The sequence below is a fragment of the Melospiza melodia genome, chromosome 22, assembly GCF_035770615.1.
Source record: "Melospiza melodia melodia isolate bMelMel2 chromosome 22, bMelMel2.pri, whole genome shotgun sequence".
NCBI lineage: Eukaryota > Metazoa > Chordata > Aves > Passeriformes > Passerellidae > Melospiza > Melospiza melodia.
In genome coordinates this window covers 4,871,626-4,896,428 of record NC_086215.1, presented here as the reverse complement: position 1 = coordinate 4,896,428, position 24,803 = coordinate 4,871,626, and the positions used below count along the sequence as shown (strand labels likewise).

At 48.7% G+C, this 24,803-nt stretch overlaps 1 protein-coding gene across 1 annotated transcript; it reads left to right on the top strand.

Moving 5' to 3' along the window:
* Window positions 1-5,676: 5,676 nt before the first annotated feature.
* TNFSF15 (TNF superfamily member 15) lies at window positions 5,677-24,256 on the top strand. The gene is made up of 4 exons (XM_063174504.1): window positions 5,677-5,865; window positions 14,356-14,407; window positions 15,953-16,000; window positions 22,866-24,256. Exons 1-4 carry the CDS (start codon window positions 5,677-5,679, stop codon window positions 23,291-23,293), a joined length of 717 nt encoding a protein of 238 aa, XP_063030574.1. The 3' UTR covers window positions 23,294-24,256.
* The last annotated feature ends 547 nt before the right edge of the window (window positions 24,257-24,803 follow it).

Below are 24,803 nucleotides of genomic sequence, written 5' to 3'. Positions count from 1 at the left end.
AGGGCTGTTTCCTCTTCTTCTGTCATTTATTACTGAGGGAGCACAGCCCAACCCCCCCGGCTGTCCCCTCCTGTCAGGAGCTGTGCAGAGCCACAAGGGCCCCCTGAGCCTCCTTTGCTCCAGGCTGAGCCCCTGCCCAGCTCCCTCAGCCCCTCCAGGGGCTCCAGACCCTTCCCCAGCTCCATTCCCTTCCCTGGACACGCTCCAATGTCCTTCTTGTCATGATGAGCCTAAAAACTGAGCACAGCCATTACACAAGGAATGAATAAAGATCCCATATAATGAGAATTTTCCATGCTAAAGACAGGAACAGCTGTCAGACCATCCCTGTGCACTTCTCTCTCCTCACTCAAGATGTGATCCAGCTTGTCCTCAGACAAAATGCCCTCAGACACATCAGGCACAAACACGCAGGGAGAACAGAAAGCACTTGAGGCAGCAGACAGAGTTCAGCAGCACAGCAGTGACGTGCCCCTGTGCCAAGCTGTTTCCTTTGCATCCCTAATTCCTTTCATACTCTTTTCAGCTCTTCCAAAACATCTCTGAGCCCCACAGTGACTCCCCAGCAGAGCATCTGCCCCCTTTACAGCTCCCTGAGCTGCAGCAGGAATTGAGAACCCCTGCAGATTTCTGTCATCAGTAGAAACTACTCAAGGATCCCAGGCTGGGACATGTCTAGACAAGAGGAGGAGAATTTGCACAACAGTCTGGGCTGAGAGAGGAGCTGGGGACAAACAGGGAGCAGCAGGAGGCATGTGAAAGGTGGCATGGTGTGACATGGCTGACAGCTGAGCAGGACCATCCCTGACTGCCCTGATCAGGATCCCTTCACAGGAAAGGTGAGACCAGGGTCGTTCCCCAGGGTCCCCATTCCCTGAGTGCAGCCAGGGATGGCTGGGGAACATCCCAGTGTATCCCAGTGCATCCCAGAGCATCCCAGTGCATCCCAGTCCATTTCAGTGTATCCCTATACATCCCAGTGCATCCCAGTGGATGCCGGTGGATCCCAGAGCAGCCCAGTGCATCCCAGAGCATCCCAGTCCATTTCAGTGTATCCCTATACATCCCAGTGCATCCCAGTATATCCCAATGCATCCCAGTGGATCCCAGTGGATCCCAGTACATCCCACTGCATCCCAGTGCATCACATTGCATCCCAGTACATCCTAGTGCATCCCATTGCAGCCCAGTGCATCCCAGAGCAGCCCAGTGCATCCCAGCACATCCCAGTGTGTCCCAGGGCACCCCAGTGCACCCCAGTACATCCCAGTGCATCCCAGTACATCCCAGTGCACCCCAATACATCCCAGAGCATCCCAGTGCAGCCCAATACATCCCAGTGCATCCCAGCACATCCCATTGCATCCCAGCACATCCCAGTATATCCCAGTGCATCCCAGTGGATCCCAGTATATCCCAGTGCATCCCAGAGCATCCCAGTCCATTTCAGTGTATCCCTATACATCCCAGTGCATCCCAGTATATCCCAGTGCATCCCAGCACATCCCAGCACATCCCATTGCATCCCAGCACATCCCAGTGCATCCCAGTACATCCCAGTGCTGGGTTTCTCTTGGCAGCTCCAGAGTTTCATTTTGGAAGCTGAGACAGGAGTCACCAAGCCAAGCGGGTTTGTTTGGGCCTGGCAATCCCTTCATGGTGCAGGGAAGTCCTGAGGTCCTGCTTTGAACGTTAAATGGTGCCTGTCCCATGTGTGTGACAGCCCAGGATCACTCTTTCCCCTTTATTTTTACAGACCCAATATGGGTATGTAAAAACACCCATAAATATGGGTACCAAAATACTCATATGTAAAAATTCCAAAATACCAAAATACCCATGTGTAAAAATTCCAAAATACCAAAATACCCATATGTAAAAATTCCCCCAGCCCAGTTTGGGGAGAAAAAAAGATGGGAGTGAATCTCTCCCAGTGCTCCTCTCTTTTTTCTCCCACCACCCAACAAATCCATATATGGGAATGTTCTTTTTCTGTTTTCTTTTTCTTTCTTCTGCTGAGTCCCCTCCTGGCAAGTTACCATGCTCCTCTTTGCCAGGCACACGTGTCTGCACAGGAAAAAAGAAATTTCTCCTTCCTCTCTTGGGATCTCTAAGAGCAAATTCTCAGCTCAGCCTCAGTGCCAAAGGCAGAGCATCAGCCTCTTCCCAGCTCATCTCAAGAGGCTCCAGCTGCTCATCCTCTTCCAGCCAAAGATTTGCAGGGCACTACTGCAAGAAGGCTGAGGCCAATAAAAGTTCTTAGTAGCTGTTGTAACTCAGAGCTGGCTCCCCTGGAAATCCTTGGCAAATAAAATAAAAATAAACTCCTGGCATTCCCTGCAGATATCTGTGTCCGTCTGCTGGCAAGGCTCATGCCTTGAATATATTTTCAGCTTTTTGTAGCACTCACAGTGAAGAGAAAATTAACTTTGACACTCGTGGTCAAAATATTAGTATTGGGTTTTTTTAGTATTTTGCCGTAGAATATGCAACTGGGACCCCAGAGGGGAAAAAATAGGTAAAAAAATCACTTGTCTACACAGCACTTCAGAGAAATATGAGTCTTATTAGAGGATAAATGAAGCCACACCCACCCTGAAATGAGATCTGGGCTCTGCAAAAGCAGAGAGCAATCCTTGTCCCCAAGGTTTTACAACCTAAATGAACACAAACAGTGAATTAAGGAAGGAAACAGAGTCAGTCACTTGTCTAAGGTCTGACAGGAGTGGTGTGGTTTGGCTGGGATTGGAGCACGGAGCCTTTGGTGCTTTACAAAGCTCTGCTGGGTGAGAAGCTGGGCAGGAACCAGCCCTGAGCCCCCCTGAGCCCTGGGCTGAGCCCAGCGTGGGCAGCAGGGCAGGGGGATTGTGCCCTGTGCCTGTGCCCAGGTGAGACCCCACCTGCAGAGCTGCCCCAGCCCTGGCCCAGCACAGGGAGGAGCTGGAGCTGCTGCAGAGACCCAGAGGAGGCTCCAGGGGGATCAGGGGATGGAGCAGCTCTGCTGGGGGGAGAGGCTGGGACAGCTGGGATTGTGCACCTGGACAGGAGAAGCTTTGGGGGGACCTCAGGGTGGCCTTGCAGGGCCTGGATGGACTCCAGGAAAGATGGAGAGGGACAATTTCCAAGGGCCTGGAGTGCCAGGACAAGGGGGAATGGCTGCAAACTCAGAGAGAGAAGGTTTAGATGGGATATTGGGAAGGAATTCCTGCCTGTGAGGGTGGACAGGCCCTGGCACAGTGTCACAGACATCTTTTATGAAAAATCTTTTCCTTAGGATTTGTCCTCCTGAGAAGCTGGGAGGCCTCAGGAACAAAATGTAAGCAATGATTATCTGCTGCTGTGGAATGCAACAGGTGCATCTGGGATTGGTCTCATGTGGTTGTTTCTAATTAATGGCCAATCACAGTCAGCTGGCTCAGGCAGAGTCCGAGCCACAAACCTTTGTTATCATTCTTTGCTATTCTATTCTTAGCCAGCCTTCTGATGAAATCCTTTCTTCTATTATTTTAGTATAGTTTTAATGTAATATATATCATAAAATAATAAATCAATCCTTCTGAAACATGGAGTCAGATCCTCATCTCTTCCTTCAACCTGAGAGCCATGTGAACACGGTCACAGCACAGGGTGCCCAGAGCAGCTGTGGCTGCCCCTGGATCCCTGGCAGTGCCCAAGGCCAGGCTGGAGCACTGGGACAGTGGAAGGTGTCCCTGCCCATGGTAGAACTAGGGGACCTTTAAGATCTCTTCCAACCCAAACCATTCCAGAATTCTCTCTCATCTCCCTAAACCATCCTGCTTTTCACTATTTCTTGCTTACTCTTTCATACTTTCTCTTTCCTTGGTCTCTTCTCTCTCTGCTCCGCTGGCAAGGATCCTGTTCTTGCAGCTGGCAGCCTCAGCCTCGCTGACCAAACCACATGTTCTGCTCAGAGCAGGACCTGGAGCTCTCCAGAACATTAAGAGCTGCACCCAGCTATTGCAATAGGAAGATTTTTTTTTTCCGTGTCATTGAAGTGAGAAGAGCTGGCTGAATTTTTATGAGGAAAAGGGATGTTACGGACAGCCTGGCACATGAGAAAATAGTTTTCTTTCCTTGAACTTATTTTTTAAAGCCCAAATCTGAAAAGCTTTTTGTGGGGGGGAACCAAATCTCTCTCACTAAAAAAAGTGTTGAAGTTTCCAGCCTGTTTCTCTACCCAGGGAAAAAGGAGAAGTTCCTGCACATCACTGTGTGTGCACATACACCTCAAAGAAAGTTTCTGTTTTTATGAGAACTTTCCTGGGGACAAAAAAAAATCCCAATTTCAACAGTCTGGGCAAGTCTAAATGGCAACATCTGCATGCCAAGCACTTCCTAAATGAGAGATTTCCCTGGGGAGGGTGGGCTGCTGCAGAGTGGCAGGGAGCAAGGAAGGAATTTAGGAATTTTGCTGGGATACAGGAACCCCTTTCCAGCTGGACATCAGCTGCCAGCAGAGCTTGTTCCTCCCATTTGTGCTGCTGAGCAGTGATTCTGTTGGGTCAGGGGTGGATATAAATACTCCAGTCTTTAGGTGGATCAGAAGGTAAAATAGAATAATTCCTTATTAGCAAGAATTCAGTTCTGGAAATGTGGAATTACAGCAGAGCAAGAAGTTGTGAGCAAGAAGTTGTGAGTTTTATAGTCTCACTGGCTAAGCTGGGACCTGATTGGGCTCAAAGTAGAAACATCTCACTTTATTAATGATTATGAATAGCACACTGTGGAGAACCATAACTACAAACAATGGTTACAGAAAGAGAAATAATAATTGTTTTAATTATTTTCTTCTAAAATTGCCAGGCTCAGCTTTCTGTTCTTTCTCCAACTGAATTAAGAATATCCACAGATCAGGTCCAGAGGCTCTCCACAGGCTGCAGCTCCTCTGTGTCAGGGGTAGCAGCTGTCAGCCAAGTAACACTGACATCATTTTTCCCCCAAGTACAGTAAAATCACACTTGTCCTAGTAGCAACAACAGATTCCTGTGAGAGCACAACGTTTTGTTAAGGTTTTTAATTAAGGTGATTTGGGAGAAGATGAGCCCCAGAGCAGACAAACATCTGATTTTGTTCCTGACGGTTTGGTGCAGAAGGTGAACATTGAGCAACGGGAAGCCTCTTGTGAATTCTGCTAAAATGAAGGGGATGAAGCAACACTTCAGAGAAGCGGACCCCTTCTCTGGGGTCACTTGATTCCTGTCATCTCACCTTCCCCAAATGCCTCTTCCCCTTTCTCTGGGAAAGAAGAAACTGCCGGGCTGCGCTCTCTCTGCCTCTCGCTCTCCCCCTGCTTCTCACTTTCACTCCCATCGGTTTCACGTTCCCTTTGCCAGGCGGAAAACCTCGCGGAGCTCCGACCCGGCACCAGCACCACCAGCAGGAGCGCTGATCCTGGTTCCACCCAGCGGGACTTTCCTGGCTTCCTCCAGCAGGGAGCGGGGGGAGCAGGAGCGCTGGGAGGCAGGAGCGGGGCCGAGCGCTCCCGCGGCTCCTGCCGGGTTTCTACTGTAGGCGGTGCATTCCTCGGGAGGGAGGGAGGGAGTGCGTGCGCCCGGTGCCTTCCCACACTCCGCACTGCTCTTATTTAATGGGGGTCTCCATGCAGGGCAGGCGCCACAGGAGGTTTGGCGGTGCCCGGCTCCCCTCGCAGGAGCCATGGAGAGCGCGGCGGAGATGGGAGCGGAGGCTGCGGGCAGCGCGCTCGGAGCGGGGATGCGGCTGCGGCAGGACCTGCGCAGGATCCGCTGTGCGCTGCTCTTCTGCCTGCTGGCCGTGCTGCTGCTCATGCTGCCCATCGCCTACCTGCTGGTCGGGAACCTGAGAGCGCCCAGATCCTGCGGACAGGTAAGGCAGAGCCGAAGGGAGGGATGCGGGACTCCAGGAGCCTCTTCAAAATGCAGTTTTATTACATCCAGGGTTGTGAGTTACAGAGCCTGTGCCTACAGCCGTCAGCTCCAGCAGCAATGTCTGGAGACCCTTTGGTTTTGGTTACATTGCATTAAATATTTTCTTTTGGTTACAATGCCTTCTATACTTTTCTTTTGGTTACAATGCATTCTATTCTTTTGGTTACAAATGCATTCTGTACTTTTCTTTTGATTACAATGCATTATATACTTTTCTTTGCTGAGCATCTTAGTACACTAGAACCAATCTGTACTTTAACTTTTTTTTTTACCTATAGCTACTATAGCCGCTATACCTATAGCTCATAATTACTATAATTACCATATTTATGTTACTGTTCTCCAATCACTAAAAGTCAGTACATTACAGTTTAAGCTAGAAGTTGTTTTTAAGTTTTCTCACAATGGATAATTCTGAGACCTTTTTTCTACTTGCAACTTTGTTGACTTGTTTGCCCGTGCTCTCTTTCTGCTTGGTAAAAACATCATCTCGTTTGGGGTGGGTTTATCCTTTGCTCTAAGTCAGAAAAACCCCTTCTAACTCACACACCCTTTGCCTCCTTGGTTAGCCAGTAATTCTTTTCTTCTATATCAAAACTTGCTTCCATCTCTATTCCTTCTTCAGATCCTACATCTAAAAGTCTTTCTGCTAAGCACACATACCTGTGAGGCTTTCTTGTCAAACTTTCATCCTTCTCAACACCTGGGCGCACCTGAGCGCCGTCTGCACCTCCCAACGGAGCCTCCCTGGAGCGCTTTTAATTCTCTTTGTGAATTTCTCCAGTCCGTGAAACACTTTTAATGCTCTTTGTGACTTTCTCCTGTCTGAGGGCACATGTGAGACTCACTGTTGCATTCCTTCTTCCTCACCCCGAGGATAAATCTGATTATTGCTCGTTCTTTTTTAACTAACGGTTTCTTACTTTCACTGAGGTCACAAGCGAAGTAGATGGCTTTGAAACTTTTATTGCTGTGCTGCAGGGAATGCTTAAAAAAATCACTGGTTTCTGCCAGATTTTTGATGCTATGGCTCATTTTCCTCCCTTCTTTTGGGTTAAATCTGTTACTTCCTGGGCAGTGTCTAATTTCAGGAGTACATGACTGTTAAAATTTATTGCTGTGCCGCAGGGAATACTTAAAAAAATATCGGTGATTTCTGCCAGATTTTTTGATGCAATGGCTCATTCTCCTCCCTTCTTCTGGGTTAAATCTGTGGCTTCCCCTCACAGTGTGTGATTTCAGGAACATCTGCTGATGTCAGTGGGTCAGTCATCCGTCACTGGGCTGACAGCTACAGCTCTGGTGAATAATTAATTGTTATTAATGTGAACTTCTGATTTGAGGAAATTAAGGGAGTCTGGCCCTAAACTTCACATCCTGTTTTTTACTCCCCATTAGAACTTTCTCTCAGTCCAGGGCTCCTCTCAGCTCTTCTCCTTTGCCAGACTTTGCTCCCAGCCATACAAACTTCCATGCTGCTCCATCCCTCCTGCAATTCCCTATTCCCATGGGAGGCTGTGAGCTCAGTGCTGTGAATTGGTGAATTAAGCTTTGAATTTTAGCTTCAGGTCTGAAATTCCCCAGTTAACCAGAAAGCAGGGGGTGGTTTTGGGTGGCCTCAAAGGCAGTTTGTCCACTGGCTCGAGTTTAGCCTGGGGATGTTCAGGGAGGGCAGAGCTGCTGGTGGCTCCCAGGGCTGTGCTGGCCCTGCTGGGACCCCAAGGCTGCTCTGCCTGGGTGATGCTCAGGGTGCAGCATCCTCTTCCTCACTGGGTTCTAATCTGCTGCAGCCCCTCAGGCTGGTAAATCTGGCAGTTTCTTGAGTGATGCTGCCCTGACCGTGTCACTGCCGTCAGTTCCAGGCTGCCCTGCCTGCAGGTGCCACAGCACAGATTCCCTCAGGGGCTGGGCACGATCTCAGAGGATTTGGGGGCCTTCAGTTCTGGAAATGTGGGATTACAGCACAGCAGGGGCTGAACGTGGAGGAGCTTTGAAAGCTGGGTGCTGCTTGAGGTTGGGGTGGTAAAATTCACAAGGTGGTTTGGGCATTGTGCTGCTGCTCTGGGTTTGTTTGTGTCCCACCAGAGAAGAACAGTTCAGTCTTGAAACAATCTTGGAGCAGAAGAATAATCAAATGTTAACTTGTTTAATCAATCCAATGCGTTCCTGGATCATGACCCCATTGGCAGGGTTAGCAGAGAAAAGTTCTTTTATGAGTGGGTTTGGCTCCTTAAGAGGAAAAGCACATCATAAACGGTTGGAATTGCAACTCTGGTATGCATTCCCATGCACCTGCTCCTAATTAGCAACACGTAATGTTTCCACAATGATGTTACGAGGTGATAGAGGAGTTACAACCTCTGTGAGTCCCACGGAGGAAGAGGAAAGTCATCGGGGCTGGCAGGGTGCCAGGGGTGCTGTGGGAGCAGCTGCTCCTCTGCTGGGCCCTGCCACAGCCCGATTTTCATTCATTCTGCTGCTCTGTGTGCTCATCATTCCCTCTGCTGCTCTCTGAGGTCACCATTCCCTCTGCTGCTTTCTGGGCTCACAACTCACTCTGCTGCTCTCTGTGCTGCTCTCTGTACCCACCACTCACTCTGCTGCTCTCTGTGCTACTCTCTCTGCTGCTCTCTGGGGTCACCATTCCCTCTGCTGCTCTCTGTGCTCATCACTTACTCTGCTGCTCTCTGTGATGCTCTCTGTGCTCACCTCTCACTCTGCTGCTCTCTCTGCTCCTCTCTGGGGTCACCACTACCTCTGCTGCTGTTGGTGGTCATCATTCATTCTGCTGCTTTCTCTGCTGTCCTCTGTGCTTACCATTCCCTGAGCTGCTCTCTGTGCCCACCACTCACTCTGCTGCTCTCTGTGCTCATCATTCCTTCTGCACTCTGTGCTCACCTCTCACTCTGCTGTTCTCTGTGCTGCTCTCTATGCCCACCATTCCCTCTGCTGCTCTCTCTGCTGCTCTCCGTGCTCACCTCTCACTCTGCTGCTCTCTGTGCTGCTCTCTGTTCCCACTATTCACTCTCTTGCTCTCTGTGCCCACCATCCCCTCTGCTCCCTGTGCCCATCACTGTTGTCCAGCAGGACAGCACACAGGGTGGGTGTCTCTGAATGCCCCAAGGAGCCATGCCCCCCAGGAGCCTGCAGGTTCAGAGAGGTTCAAGCCCTGGGAATATTTCTGGGCATAAAAGGTCTCAGGAAAATGTCTTTTTGCATTTCATTCTGCATTCAAAGCTTGCTAAATGGCTCTGTCCTCATGTGCCCCACTGACAGCTCAGGTCAGGAGTTTGGGACCAGCCATGTGTGGCAGAGCTCTCTGGGGCACTGGTGTGGGGTGTGGGTGCCCTGGGCACTGTGGGATGAATGGGCAGCCCCGAGCTTGCCCCAGATGAGCATTGGCCTCCTGACCCTTGCACCCACAGGAGGAGTCCTCTGCTTGCCCCACGGAGCTCTGCCCACACACAATTGTCACCTTCCAGTGCTCTGGGGACAGCCCAGGGAGGAGGGAGGGACTCAGCAGGTGAGGAGCACATGGAATTCCTGAGTGCTTCCTGGAGCCAGGAGGAGAAGGGAAACCTGGCCAGGTTTGTGTAACAGGGGAGTGTCCCTGGGCAGGCTGCCCACAGGGCGAGGCACCTTGGTCATCCCTGCCTGGCCCTGGTGTCACCTGGTGCCTCTGAAGGGATGCAAACTCATCCCTTTCTCTGGAAATGTCCCTTTCAGGAAAAAGCAGGGCAGGTTATGTCATTACAGTGACATGTGTGGGCTACCAGTGTTCTCTGTGTGTCATGGTGCAATGGATGAATAATTCCAGCCTGGTGATGGTTTTCCCTGGACACCTTCCAGGCTTCCTCCATGCTCCTTTGGGAAAGAGAAACCACTTTCTTTTGTGCTTCAGTCCAGAGGGAGGAGAGGAAAAAAGGGTTTTTGAAACCAGGACACGTGGCTTGTGCTACTAGCAGGAAATCTATTTTAAGGCCATAGTGGTGCCCTGCTGGAGGAAGGGCAATCCTTCCTCAAAGGGAAGCCAAGTTTCAGGCTGAGTTCCCAAAACCATTGATGGAAGGGCACAGGAGAGCAGCTCTGGCTGCCTCAGCATCCCACTCAGCAGAGCATCAGGTCCTGTAGCCTGGAGGAGTTGGTGTTTGGGTTTATTTTTCATGGCACTCTTGACGCACCACAAGCAACATAAATAGGAATTCCAAACCCTGTCCCAAAGGTTGGACATTCAGCTGTGTGCCAGATCTGTGCCATGTCACTGGCAGTGGAGAAGGGACCTGCTGCAGAGCAGGAGGAACTGGGAAATCCCAGAGGCTCCACCTGGATCCTGCTGGAAAGCTGGCAACAAACCCCAGGAGAGATCTGCCCTCATGGCCTGCCCATAAAGGAAGGAGAACCTCAAAAGCTTCCTGATCTTTAGGTAAGGAGAAATACCTGGGGAGGAGCAGCAAGCACACCTGGATGGGCCCAGGTGTTGGGATTCCCCCTCCAAAGCCAGCACCAGTTAAATCCTGCTGCTGGATGCAGATGTTCCTTGTGAGCACATGCCTTGGGTACAGCCTCCCACTGGGCAGCAAAATGTTCTGATTGAAGCCAGTTTTTACTGGCACAGACCAGCTCCTGCCAAAAATTCCCAGCCCAGGCCATGCAGCATCTCTGAAGTTAGAAAAATTTTGGTTTATGTACTGCACATGTCCTTCAGAGCCCCTCCCTGCGAAACAGGGCTGAGATGGAGGAGCTGGGGGAATTCATTCAGCTCATCAGCCCCTCTGCCTGCACAGCCAGCTGCTCTTGCCACGCCACTGGATATCAGCCCTCCTGTTTGGCTTTAGAATACCTGGATACAAATGCACTGGGGCTTTTTGGAGGTTTGTGGTAGCAGAAGTGTTCAGCACCCAGCAATGCCCAGGGCCATTAGAGCTGCCTGCCCAAACATCTGTGAGTCAGCTCGGGGGGGGGTTTCAGCATCACTCAGTGCTTGGGCTCTCCACAGTGACCAAAGGGAAAATTGAAGCTGTGAACTTTACAGAACCACAGCTGAGCAAGAAAGGGAAAAGAGAGAAAAGCACTGATTGTGTGAATGTTCTCTGCACTGGCTCCTGCTGCTCAGCTCTCCCTCCCCATCCATGCACAACAGCTGTGCCTATTTCTGACACCTGGCCATTATGCAGCATTGTCTGCTGCTAAAACATCTTCTGCAGGAGAGTTGTATTTTATATTTACACATTTAAGATAGCACAATTAGGGAAAAGAAGAACAGCCATACCTTTGCCAAGCAACAGAATAATTTCACACCTTGCTGTGTCCCCCTGCTCTATCTGCTCTGTCCCATGCAGCTCCTGCACCTGGAGTTTCCAGCTGGATTTCTTAGGAAACAAGTAAATTTAGGTTTAAACAAAACCTTTTTGTTATCTTTTATGAAGAAGCAGAATTCTTCTTGCTCTCCTTCCCATTTTCCTGCCACCTCTGTTTGGATTGCAACATCCAAGTTTATACAAGGAACTTCAGCAGAAGTTAAGCTTTCAAGTATGTAAACAGTTCCACAGAAGTTGCATTCTTAAATATAGGTTTGGGATTGATTTTTTCCCTGCCTGCAGAATCCTTAGAGAATGGGATCACTAATGAGAATTAGTCACTTGGGAAATAGGTAGGAAATGCCACAACAAGGAATGTGTAAATATACTTCTAGGTGAATACACCCAGCTGAAAGGCAGGGGAGAGTGAGGGAAATCCTAAATTCTGACCTTGTGCTTCCCATCAGGGCAGGGGACAAAGGCTGGGGCTGAGTCACATCAGCAGGGTTAGTCACCACAGAGAGCAGGACCTTGAAACTCCTCACACACGAGGAAAGGCTCAGGAATCTCCTGCACAGCACCAATGTTCTGGACGTTCACCCAGTGCCACACTGGAAGCTCACACCAGTCTGTGCCAGGAGGCTGCTGGGGCTGGGCCACACATTTCTGTACAGGTGGGCAAGGGAATATAAAACAAAAAGGAGAATTTTTCCTGTTGTTTCCTTCTCAATTTTTTTCCCCACCAGGCTGGAGCAGCTATTTTAGCAATGACTGTTTGCTGCAGCAGCTCACGGATGTTTACTTCCAGTAAAACATTAAACTGTCTCTGGCTTTCCTGGAGCAGCCCCCAACCCCAGGCAGGCCAGGCTGCCTCTCCTTCCACAAACATTCCCCTTCCCCAGCCAATAGAAATTCTCTATTTTCTCCTTCTCCTGCAGTGTTTGAGACACAGCCAGCAGGAGCCAGCTCCAGCATCTACATATTAATATGGTTCCAGGTTAGATTGGGCAAAGTGCCTCAAATACTTTGTTATGAGCTGACCAGTGGTGGTTTATTCCGTTTATTCTGTGTGGTTTTGGTGTCTGCCCATAAAACACACCATGCCAGCCCTGTGTGCTCCTGAAAGATGTTCTGGGATGGGGGTTCCTGACAGCCCTGAGGGTCAATTCCAAGGGTCAGTGCTGAGGGTCAGCACAACCCAGGCTGCTCCAAGGGCTGCTCCTCACAGCCCTGCGAGGCCAGATGTGAGGCAGCATCCTCAGCATCTGGCAACATCCCCCAGCACCCCCCAATATCCCCACCATCCCCCATCATCTCCCATCATCCCCAGCACCCCTCACCATCCTCCACCATCCCCAGCATCCCGCAGCATCTCCCAACATCCCCAAGCATCCCACACCATCCCCAGCACCCCCAACATCCCACACTATCCCCCAGCATCCCCCATGATCCCCCAGCATCCCCAGAACCCCCAGCATCCCACAACATCCCCCAGCATCCTCAGCATCCCGCACCATCCCCAGAAACCCCAGCATCCCCCCCAGGATCCCACAGCATCCCCATCATCCCACAACATCCCCCAGCATCCCCCAGCATCCCCATCGTCCCCATAGCACCTCCCACTATCCCCAGTATCCCCACTACCCCCAGCATCCACCGCACCCCCACCATCCCCCAGCATCCCCTAGTATCTCCAGCATCCCCAGCACCCCAGAGCATCCCCCGCCCCCCAGCCTGCTCCCTGTGCCGTGCCCAGTGACTCAGGGGGCACAGCAGGTGACTCAGGGCACCGAGTGTGTGACAGGCACAGCCCCTCAAGTGTGTGACAGGCACAGCCCCTCGGGACTGCCCCGGCTCGGTGACAGCCAGGCAGGGCCTCAGGGCCATGAGGGCAGTGGGAGTGTCCTGCTCCAGGAGGGAATTGCAGAGGAGAGCAAGGATGAGCCTTTCCCCAGTGCAGAGCCCAGCAGCAGAGCTCACCCTGCGGCTGCTCCCTGGCTCTGCTCAGCTCCTGCTCCCCAGGAGGACACCCAGAATTCCAGACACACCTAAGGAACAGCCTTGGTCTGGGTGAAGGACAAAAGGCAGGTGGAGCTGACCCACCTCAGTCTCTCCTGGTGTTGTGGGGAACCTTTGCTCCTGTAAGGGCTCAGACCTGGCTGCCTTGAGGAGAATCTGTCCCTTTGCTCTGCTTGCTGTCCCTGGATTGAGGGCAAGAGAGGCTCCAGCAGGGCTGAACCGTCACCATGCATGGCTGGGTCACTCTGCTGGGGTTTGTCCAGCTCAGAACCTGACAAACCCCCCTGGTCCTGGAACCTGTCAGAGATGAGGGCACCTCTAAGCCAACAGCAGAAATGTCTTGCAGTGAACAAAGACTCATCAGGGCTCACCTTTTAGCCAAAATGCTCCATCTGAATTCACTGATGTTGGTTGGGGAAGATGAAACAGGAAAGCCTTATAAATGTGATTGCCTGGCAAAAGATTTTGAGAATATAGAAACTATAAGTGAGATTGAAATGAAAGCAAGCTATGAGATCCCTCAGTTACTGAACAACTGGAAAACAATGGTGTGGCCAGCTGAAGGTGATCCCCTTTTGATGGAACAACACCCTCTGCTTGCAGACAGGCCCAAGGGTCAGAGCAGACCCTACAGCTTGGCAGAAGGGGCCCAAAGAGGAGTTTGTAGGGTTTAAAATGTAACACAGTATGGTGATGTAATGATTCTTATAGGCTGTATGTAAACGCTGTAGGATTTGTATCTTGTACTAGATTGGTTAGTGAGAATTAGAATATTCAACACAGAAGATTTGTTTTATTGTAACGGGAACCTTGCTCTCTTACCCTTTTACTCTCTTACCCTCTCATCCTCTCTCTCTCTTTCACCCTCTTTACCATTGTCTCTCTTCTCTCAGTCCTGCTCTGAGCTGTGTTTGGCAGCTCCCAGCAGGGCCCTGCACCCAGGCCCTTTGCAATGAACCCCAAGTTCCAGACCTGGCTCCAGAGATCTCTCATCTCCGTCTGTCCCCACGGTCCCACCCCCCGACCCTCTGACAGATGTTACTGCAGCTGTTCCATGTTCTGGGCTAATTCCCACAGCCCCTCTGAGCTGATTGCTGTCCCTGTCCCTGCAGGTCACAGAGGAGAGGGGCTCTATCTTCCTGAAGCAACGAGCACTGGCTGCTGGTGAGTTTGCCACCCTTTCCCCTGTGGTGTTGCAATCCCAGCACACCTCTGCCCTCAGCACCCCAATCCCTGCCCAGACAAGCCATGCAGGGCACACTGAGGGAGATAACAGTGGGCACAGTGAAATGGGAACATTTCTAACCCCAGGCTGGGAAAGCTGTGCAGGCACAGGCTTCCCCCACAGCTCTGCAGTGTTGGGGTGTTGTGAGGGTCCCCAGGAGGTGAGAGATGAGAATCTGACTACAACTTCTCAGAAGGCTGATTATTATATTATATTATATTATATTATATTATATTATATTATATTATATTATATTATATTATATTATATTATATCATATCATATCATATCATATCATATCATATTGCAAAAATGCTATATTAAAACTATACTAAAGAAAGAGAAATGAGTCATCAGAAGGCTTAACAAGAATGAGTAATAAAAAACCTGTGACTGACCAGAGTCCTGACACAGCTGGCTGTGATTGGTCATTAAATTAAAACAATTCACATGCTGGTAAACAATTCTCCAAATCACATTCCAAAGCAGCAAAACAGGGAGAAGCTGAAGTTTCCCAGCTTCCCAGGAGAAGAAATCCTGGCAAAGGGATTTTTTCATAAAATATCACAGTGATGCTGCAGGGTCAGTGGGACTCCCTGAACAAGCACCAGCAGGGATTTGGGAGCCTGTGCTCCTCACAATTCCCCTCTGTTTGCCTCCAGCAGTTCAGGACACAGCCACAATGTGCCCTGCTGGTGCTGCAGCAGCTCTGCCAAACTCCCCTGTTTGCATTTATCACCTCATGGGGGTCAGTAAGAGTTCAGCAAATCATCCCTGACTCAGAAAGAGCCTGCACATTTCCTCAGGGGAGTCAATTACTGTGACCGTGTTCACAGGGTTCTTGGACTGGGGAAGAGATGAGTCGGACTCCATGTTTCAGAAGGCTGATTTATCGTTTTATGATATATATTACATTAAAACTATACTAAAAGAATAGAAGAAAAGGTTTCATCAGAAGATTAGCTAAGAATAGAATAGCAAAGAATGATAACAAAGGTTTGTGCTTTGGACTCTCTGTCCGACCCAGCTGATTGTGATTGGCCATTAATTACAAACAACCCCATGAGACCAATCACAGATGCACCTGTTGCATTCCACAGCAGCAGATAATCATTGCTTACATTTTGTTCCTGAGGCCTCCCAGCTTCTCAGGAGGAAAAATCCTAAAGAAAGGATTTTTCATAAAAGATGTCTGCAACAAATCACAACTCATATTTTGCTGACTTAGGGAAAGTTCTGCCCCCAGAGGGTGCTGGCACTGCCCAGGCTGCCCAGGGAATGGGCACGGCCCCGAGGCTGCCAGAGCTCCAGGAGCCTTTGGACAGCGCTGCCAGGGGTGCCCAGGGTGGGATTCTGAGGTGTCTGTGCAGAGACAGGGGTGGGATTGATGATCCCATGGGTCCCTCCCAGCTCAGAATATTCTGTAGTTTTATTATTGAACAGCAGCAAACATCCTCACACCATTTTTCTCCCTTTTCCCTCAGTTACAGACACTCTCTCCAGTGCAGAGAAGCCACGAGCTCACCTGACAGGTAATTCTTGTTCACCACTAAAGCCTTTTTACAGCCAATGTTGTGGTTCAGTAAGCTTGGTCCTTGTGGGTCTGGTGGGAGCAGAATAATCAGCTTTGCCTTGTTGAGCAGGCCAGGCTGAGTGCAGTGTGTCTGCAGGAAACGGCCCACAAAGGGACAGCTGACAGAAATGTCACTTTTCTGAGCTGTTTCTTTCACTGAATGACCAGCTTTTGTAACTGAACTGAAACAGGTTCCTAATGTCTCAGTGATCTGCTGAATCCCCAGAAAAGGCAGGGAAGGAGCTCATGTGAGCCCTTGTGGAGCAGTGAATTGACAAGAATTACAAGTTTTGGAGAAAAATCTGGCCAAATCAAGCTAGTTTTAGTTTATTTTTCTGCAAAGCCTGACTCAGACTCCACACACACCATATTCCCATTAATCCTCTCCCCTGTTTTCAGTGAGATAGTCTCTGACACATTTCAGAGCAAGCAGGGAAAGGTAATGCCAAGCTGAGCCCTCCGAGCTTTTATTTCGTGGTAGGAAGGTGCCATCACAAAGTCCTGTCACAGGGTGGGCTGCCAGGCCTTTCCAAAGAGCTTCCATGCCTTCACAAAGAGTTATCATCCATTTCCAGAGGGTTATCACGCCTTTCCAAGAGGTTTCCATGCCTTTCCAAAGAGTTATCATCCATTTCCAAAGGGTTATCATGCCTTTCCAAGAGGTTTCCATGCCTTTCCAAAGAGTTATCATCCCTTTCCAAGAGGTTTCCATGCCTTTCCAAGGGTCTCCCATGCCTTTCCAAGAGGCTTCCATGCCTTTCCAAAGAGTTATCATTCCTTTCTAAGAAGTTTCCATGCCTTTCCAAGAGGTTTCCATGTCTTTCCAAAGGGTTTCCATGCCTTTCCAAGAGGCTTCCATGCCTTTCCAAGAGCTTCAGTGCTTTTCCAAGAGGCTTCCCTGCCCTTCCAAGGGTCTTCCATGTCTTTCTAAGAAGTTTCCATGACATTCCAAAGGGTTATCTTGCCTTTCCAACAGTTTTCTATGCCTTTCCAAAGGTCTCCCATGCCTTTCCAAGGGGCTGCCAGCATCTCCAAGGTCCCCATGTCACCACCTCAGCCTTGAGGCCATCACCACCCCAAGGACCTTGCCCTGAGACATCCCCCACCCTCACCAGCTCCACCCACATGGAAAATTTAGGTATTCCCAGAGAAAAGTTCCTGCCTGGCTCCAGTGTTGATGCAGTGAGTGCCAAAGGGTTTTCCAGCTGGCCTGAGGCCTTGTATCCCTCTGCACAGCACAGCTCACTGCAGAGGCTTCCCCAGCACCTCAGGGTGCACTTTGTAACCTGAGAAATGCAGGAAATGCTGGGATGATTTCCTGCAGAGATGCAAATCCATCCCTAGCGTTCTATCACTCTGCAGCTCAGGGCTGATGCTTTCCCAGCACAGTTTCCTTTCCTTGATCCAGCAGCTCCTTCCTGAGGCACATCCTTGGTGCCTTTCCCTTTGCCATGGACCTCCAAACCTGGCCTGGCCTTGGCCATAATCACAGCTTTGCTCAAGTTTTAAGGAGCAAAAGGAGCCTGTCTGCTACTGTAAGGTTTTGGTTTTTTAAAACCTCCCTGACAGAGAGGCCCAGAGGCTCCAGTGTGGATGCAGTGAGTGCCAAAGATTTTTCCAGCTGGCCTGAGGCCTTGTATCCCTCTGCAAAGCACAGCTCACTGCAGAGGCTTCCCCAGCACCCCAGGGTGCACTTTGTAACCTGAGGAATGCAGGAAATGCTGGGATGTTTCTCTCATATTTCCTGCAGAGATGCAAATCCACCCCCAGGGCTCCATCACTCTGCAGCTCAGGGCTGATGCTTTCCCAGCACAGTTTCCTTTCCTTGATCCAGCAGCTCCTTCATTTGTGCCTTTCTCTTTGCCATGGGGGTTTCTGGAGCTCCAAACCTGGCTTGGCCACAATCACATCTTTGCTCAAGTGCCAGTTTTAAGGAGCAAAACCTTGCTAATTTAAGGTTTTGGTTTTTTAAATCCCCCCTGGCAGAGAGGCCCAGAGGCTCCAGTGAGTCAGAGGAGCAGCCCAAGCTCTGCTCTGCTGCTGGGAACTCCCCTGGGTTGCACAAAAGCCCAGCTGCCACCGGGAAACACCCAGCAGTTTTCTCCACATTTCTCCAGCCCCTATATTTACCAAAAAATTCCTTTGCTATCATTCCTAGGCAGCCTCCCAGGGTCTGTGTCCATCCTCTCTGGCATTCCACTGAGGGCTAGTCACTGCTGGCCATAGAAAAGAGCAAGAAAAGGGGAAACTTGAAGGAATTTTCTCTCTCCTTTCTGTGCTGTGCTGTGTAGTCATCAAGAAACCGAATATCTATGGATTTTCTTTGGCCTTTTTTTAACCTGAACATATTCCTGGTGCTTATCCCTGTGGCAATGAATTTCCCATCTTAACAGCACTTTGCAGGCAGAAAATATTTCCTGTTATTTTCAACTCTGTGCATAATAATTTCTTGGGCTCCACCCTGGTGCTCTCTTCTCAGAAACAGTTACTTGAACACAGAAAGTGTAAAAGGAATAATTATTCCCCTGATCTTTGTTACATTCCCCCACCTCAGGTGTTGTTTTCAATGTGAAGGTACAAATCCTAAACTGTAGGAAATCTCTTCCACACCTTTATTCTGTCTTTTTCTAGTTTTAGGCACATCTATTGTGAAGGTAAGAGCAGAGGAGTGAGAGGAATGAGAATTGGATGGAGTTCTTTGGGAATGCACTGATTAATTGGCAGTAGCAGAGCAGCTCCATGTTTTGGTGCCTGTTCCTTTATGATAAATCTTCCAGCTGCTCTTGGCCTTTTTAACTCACACTGAGAATTTTTATTCACCCAGTCTGGAATCGAGATCTGCCTTCCCTGATGGCTTTACCCACTGAGATGTGCCAAAACCCAGCTCAGAGTCCCCTCCTGTGCATTAATGTTCATTTGGGGCTTCTCCTTGCCTTGCCCACTGACTTGGTTGGGTTTGGGGTCAGGGTTCAGGGCAGTGCCTGTTCCTTCTTGTCACCAGCCTGTGGCACAGGGGATGGCCAATGCTGCAGGACCTCGTGCTGCTGGTGCTGCAGGGGTCCCAAACCTGGCACTTGGCTCATGCTCCTTCTCATGTGGTCCCAAACTTGGCTCCTGCCTTATCCTCCAGCTCATTTAGTCCCAAACCTGGCACCTGGATCATGCTCCTCCCTCCTGTGGTCCCAAACCTGCCACCTGGATCATGCTCCTCCTCATTTGATCCCAAACCTGGCACCTGGATCATGCTCCTCCTCATTTGGTCTCAAACCTGGCACCTGGATCATGCTCCTCCTCATTTGATCCCAAACCTGCCACCTGGATCATGCTCCTCCTCATTTTGTCCCAAACCTGGCACCTGCCTCATGCTCCTCCTTGTGTGGTCCCAAAGCCAACTCTAAATGTGGCCAGAGCCTCATTTCTGCCTCCAAATCACCTTTATTAAACCCTCAGGGCATGAACTGGAGCAGCAGAGGACACAGGACCTTGCACCACAAGGGCTTCACCACAGGCTCCAGGCTCCTGTTCAGACTCAGAGTTCAGGATTAGTCTTTCCCATTGGTGCTGAGAACTGCAGAAACCCCACAAATTCAGCACAAAATAGATCCCAAATCTGACAGGCAACAGGGATTCTCCAGCAAGGGACTGAGCCAAAAGGGATTTGGGGACAGGAGAATTAAGGGATGCCAGAAATTTATAGTGTGTGAGAAAACAGAAGGAACTGTGGCAATGAAGCTCTTATTAAAAGCAGATTTTAATTTCTTTAAGAATTAGCATCATAGGTATATTTGCAGGAAGAGGAACTCCAGAATTTAGGAAATAAATAAATAAATGACAAGTACAAAGTACAGCTGCTGCTAGAAAAGGAGCTGTGCTGTATTAAAAAGCACTTGAACATTCGTTTTTATTCTCCTGTTACTGAAAGCATGGGAAAAACCAATTAACTTGAAAATAGAGAGCATCAATAGAGGGAGATTCATCCTAAAAGGGAGGTTAAAGCTGTGAAACCTGACTAATTCTGGAAGTCAGGAAGTCATGTAGTTCATTTGAGATCTTATCATATTCTAAAACTAATAAAATCTATTTTATAACTAATATAAAAATTCATTGTGGAATTGAGTGTCACTGACATTTTAAATCCATCATTCTGCAAGAAAAGAATATTTCACAGGCAGCTTCTCTTCAAATTCCCCCAAAATTCCAGAGATGGAATAGAGCCCAGGACATTTTCTGGAACTATTCTGATCTTTCCTCATTCTTCCCACCTCAAACAAGATTTCCTCTGCTCTCTGAGATTAATTGCTGTGAGCTCTTGCAAAGCTTAGAGTGATCCAAAGCTAGCTGAGCTTTTCCCAGGATTCAGAAAGTCCATGAACTGAGGGATGATGCGTTGAGGTGGATGCAGATGAAGGCAGACCAGGAGCACTTTCACTTTCTTTTATTCTTTTATTCCCCACTCCATTGTCTCTAACCTTTATAATAGTTCTATAATTTAGCTTTCCTTGCTGCCACAATCTCTGTCTGTCTTCCCCATCCCTGAAATACTTTCCCCATCCTTTGCCTTCTGTGAAAAGATCAGAAGGATTTGATACTTCAGCACTAAAAAAAAAAAAGGCTGTTATTTTGTTGTGCTACCCAGAGAATATAAAAGGAATTGCACTCTTAACAGCTTCCTGTATCCTCATGGATTATTTACTGTTGGAAAAGAGGGAAACAGATGCCACTAGGACATGAGCACATTCCTTTTTCTGAGTCTCATTTCAGGATGGACCTATAGGTTATTGCCAAGGGAATTCCAAAGCCTTCCCTCACCTGCATTCCATTGCCCTCCTTCCCATGCACACACCCCTTTCCCCAAATACTGAATAAAAATCAGCTTTAAACATTAACAAGCTCATTAAAAAGGTCTCAGTTCCTGGAACTCTGTTCCCTCAATCTTTTCTAAGCATCCATCGTTCATTTTCCAGGTTCATTTCAATACCTGAGATAATCTTCATGGTTTTTATCCTCTTCTTCCCACTGCTGCTGTTTTAGCACAACAATTCCGTGTGGCAGGCAGTAAAGAGCAGAGACAACTCTTGATTCCCTGCAGAAAACCATGCAAGGGCTGAGGTTTATTGTCCTCTCTGTTGTGTGCGAGAAATCAAAGTGGTGAAGGCAAAAGGGCAGCAATTCCCTCATTTTTCCCCTGCAGGCTGGGAAGCATCCTCAGCTTGGATCAGACTGATGCTGAGGTCAGGATTGGAGCTCAATCTGTTCAGCACAAGATTGGGAACAAATAAAAGCCTAGAGGAATGTTGAGGCTGACTCCAAATGTAGTATTTTGTTCCAGACAAGCATTAAAGAAAGAAAAAAAGGGAAGAGAGGGATAAAAATGGTTTAAAATAGAATGTGTTGCTTTGGAATCGGAGCTCTTGAAGCACAGTGGGGTCTTTGGGGTTTTTTGCTAAAATCCAGTGACTTTGGTAAACCAAAAGCAATTCTACAAAAGATGTCCTTGAGAGCACAGAGGAGGAGAAGGGCTGAGGAGCCCCAACCCCCTTAAGAAAAAGCAGGAGGAGAAGTCCAAGTGGTGACACATCGTGGTGACCAGTGTGGGCACTCTGCAAGCTCAGCAGTGTCTTTCTAAGAAACAGAATTGCAATCCACCCCTCCTGAAGGAAAAGCTGGTTTAGAATTTCCTCTTCCTGTCCCCAACCCTTAGGTAGAAGCATGGTACAACTGTCCCAGTGTTGGTGTCACCTGAGGACAAGGTTTTCACTCTGGAAATGGGTGAGATGGGAAGGTAAAGCCATCTCCATCTTCCCAGTGCCAGGAGACCCAGCCTTTAGGATGGACAGCTCCTCCCTTGGGGTCTGACCCACAACCAGGGCCCCCAGGCACAGCTTACACTGTCAGGATATTCCTAGAGCACCCTTGGCTTTAAGTCCTGGACACCCTGTGGGCACCCTGGAGAACACCACTGGGCACTTGTCCTGTGTGGGAAATGGACTTGTAGAGAGTTTTTAGGGTTTCCTTCTATCAAACCCCTTAGGGTTGTTTTTTGGGGGGTTATTTCACTCCAACCTGCAGCTTCACCTTTCCCTACTCATTAAATTAAGGCTCTAGCGAGCTGCAGGGGAGTGATGGCACAGGAGAAGACGAAGAAGAAGATGAAGAAGAAGAAGAAGAAGATGAAGAAGAAGAAGAAGAAGAAGAAGAAGAAGAAGAAGATGGAGAAGAAGAAGAAGATGGAGAAGAAGAAGACAGAGAAGAAGAAGAAGAAGACAGAGAAGAAGAAGACAAAGAAGAAGAAGAAGAAGAAGAAGAAGATGGAGAAGAAGAAGAAGAAGAAGATGGAGAAGAAGAAGAAGAAGATGGAGAAGAAGAAGACAGAGAAGAAGAAGAAGACAGAGAAGAAGAAGAAGAAGAAGACAGAGAAGAAGAAGACAAAGAAGAAGAAGAAGAGGAAGGAGGAGAAGAAGAAGAAGGAGGAGGAGGTTTTATCAAACCCTAAGGGATCTTAATTCAATGGGAAGGGAAAGGGGAAGCTGCAGGTTGGAGTGAAATAATCCCAAAAAAAACCACAACAAAACCCTAAGGGTTTGATAAAAAGGTTTCTTTTAGGGTTTCTTTCTATCAAACCCTAAGAACTCTCTCCAAATCCATTTCCCACAGTCCTGCAGCCCATTCAGCTCAGTTTTCAAGCCCTGAAATAGGAACATTTCTGCTCCAGCTTTTTTACTCACCCTGTTTAAACCCCAATCCTCTCAGAGCAGAGATTTCAGGTCCCACGCACCCTGTGCCACCCTGACCCACACTCCTCTCCCTCTCTCTCCCCGCTGCAGTGAAGAGGCAGGACCTGGCCAGCACCGTGGGGAGCCACATGCCCATCCTGCAGTGGGAGGACAAGCGAGGCCTGGCCTTCACCAAGAACAACCTGAGCTACTCCAGCAACGCCCTGGTGATCCCCGTGTCCGGAGATTACTACGTCTACGCCCAGGTCACCTTCCGAGGGCCCGTGGAGAGCAGCCACAAGGCCAGCTCTGTCACTGAGATCATCACCAAGGTCACTGACAGCTACCCCGAGCCCACCCAGCTGCTGACGGGCACCAAGACCCTCAGTGAGAACGGCAATGGTTGGTTCCAGCCCATCTACCTGGGTGCTGTGGTCTCCTTGGAGGTGGGAGACAAGCTGATGGTCAACGTGAGTGACATCAAGCTGGTGGATTACACCAAGGAGCACAAAACTTTCTTTGGGGCCTTTCTGCTGTAGGGCTCCGGCCTGCAGCAGATGGTGGGGGATCCCTCCAGGGTCAGCGGGGGCGTTTTGTTGGGTTTTGGTTTTGTGGGAGCATGTTGGGGTGAGATCTCTGTTGTTTGCCTTCTTCTTCCTCTTCTTCTTCTTCTTCTTCTGTGCCATCACTACTCTGCAGCTCGCTAGAGCCTTAATTTAATGGGTAGGGAAAGGTGAAGCTGCAGGTTGGAGTGAAATAACCCCCCAAAAAAACACAACAAAAACCAACCAAAAACTAACTAAAAAAAAACCCCAAAAAAACCCAAGAAACCCCAAAAAAATCCCAAAACAACAAAAACAAAAAACCAAAACAAACAAAAAAACAACAAAAAAACAACAAAAAAACATAAACAATACTCAAAAAACCTCAAAAACAAACAAAGAAAAGCCAAATTATAAAAATGGAGGGGGGAAAATGTATTTTTGAAAGCAAAAGCTGAAAGTTCTTCAAAACTTTGTAAGCTAAGGAGGAACATTTGATACCTGTGGGTAGAAAGTTTCTTCTTGAATATTAAGCTAGGCTATGTCCCAAATTCCACCTTCAATGTACAATTTCCTTAACTCCAAAAAAAAAGTGGTTTTGAGCTTTCTCCAGCACTTTCAGTATAGTTTTGCATGACCCTTCTTCAGATTCTCCTTTCTAAAAAGCAATTACTTCTCATAATTTCCTTATGAATACATTTACTCAGTACTTTGCACTAACATAAAGCTCAGGTTAATTATTAACTGCTTAATTAATCCCTTCCAACTTCCCTGTAAAGTAGATTAAAATTATATCATGTGCTTTGCAGCAGCTACTTGAGATTTTTGGTTTTTCCAAAAAATTAATTACAGTTCTCTAAGTCCCTATACAGCCTCAAAATATTTTGGAAAAGATCTAGGGAACACACAAAACACTTTCTGTTTCAGCATGAAAGTGGAATGTCCCCTCCAGGTCCTAACTTTAGGATAACAGAAAAAAAAAAAAAAAAAAGAAAAAAGAAAAAAAAGAAAAAAAAAACCAAGGTAAAGAGAGGCACAGAGCAAAATTTTGCACACTTCTAAATCAGCCACTGAAATTTTGGGAGAAAACCTCTGGCATGTTTTGCTTTTCATTATATTTAATGCAAGGCAAATGCAACTGAAGAAATCACTGCTTGGGTTCCAACCACAGCTGATGGTGGCCCCAAGGGACTCCCCAGCCTTGCCCTGGGGGAAGGTTGGCCACCAGTTGTCCCCACATGAGGTGAAAAGAACCAAAAACACCATCCTGGTGAAGCTCAGGGCTGTTTAACTTCCACCTGCACTTACCCATTTCCACAGAGCTTTCTGCCTCTCAGGGAAATTCCCATTTTCCCCTCCCCTCCTGCAGCAAACGCATCTCCAGCAGTGCCTCAGGACCCTCATGGGTTTGGACTTTACACCCTGAGCAGCCCCGAGGTCTCACAGCCAAGCACCCACCAGGCTCTGCAGCTCTCCCCTCCCTCACCTCCTTGGATCTCCTCCATTT

What these genes read in the sequence shown, in the direction of transcription:
- TNFSF15 (XM_063174504.1), top strand. Translation starts at nt 5,677, where the DNA reads ATGGAGAGCGCGGCGGAGATGGGAGCGGAGGCTGCGGGCAGCGCGCTC. An exon ending in CGCCCAGATCCTGCGGACAG is followed by an intron (nt 5,866 to 14,355) that starts GTAAGGCAGAGC and finishes CTGTCCCTGCAG; the next exon opens with GTCACAGAGGAGAGGGGCTC. An exon ending in GCCACGAGCTCACCTGACAG is followed by an intron (nt 16,001 to 22,865) that starts GTAATTCTTGTT and finishes TCCCCGCTGCAG; the next exon opens with TGAAGAGGCAGGACCTGGCC.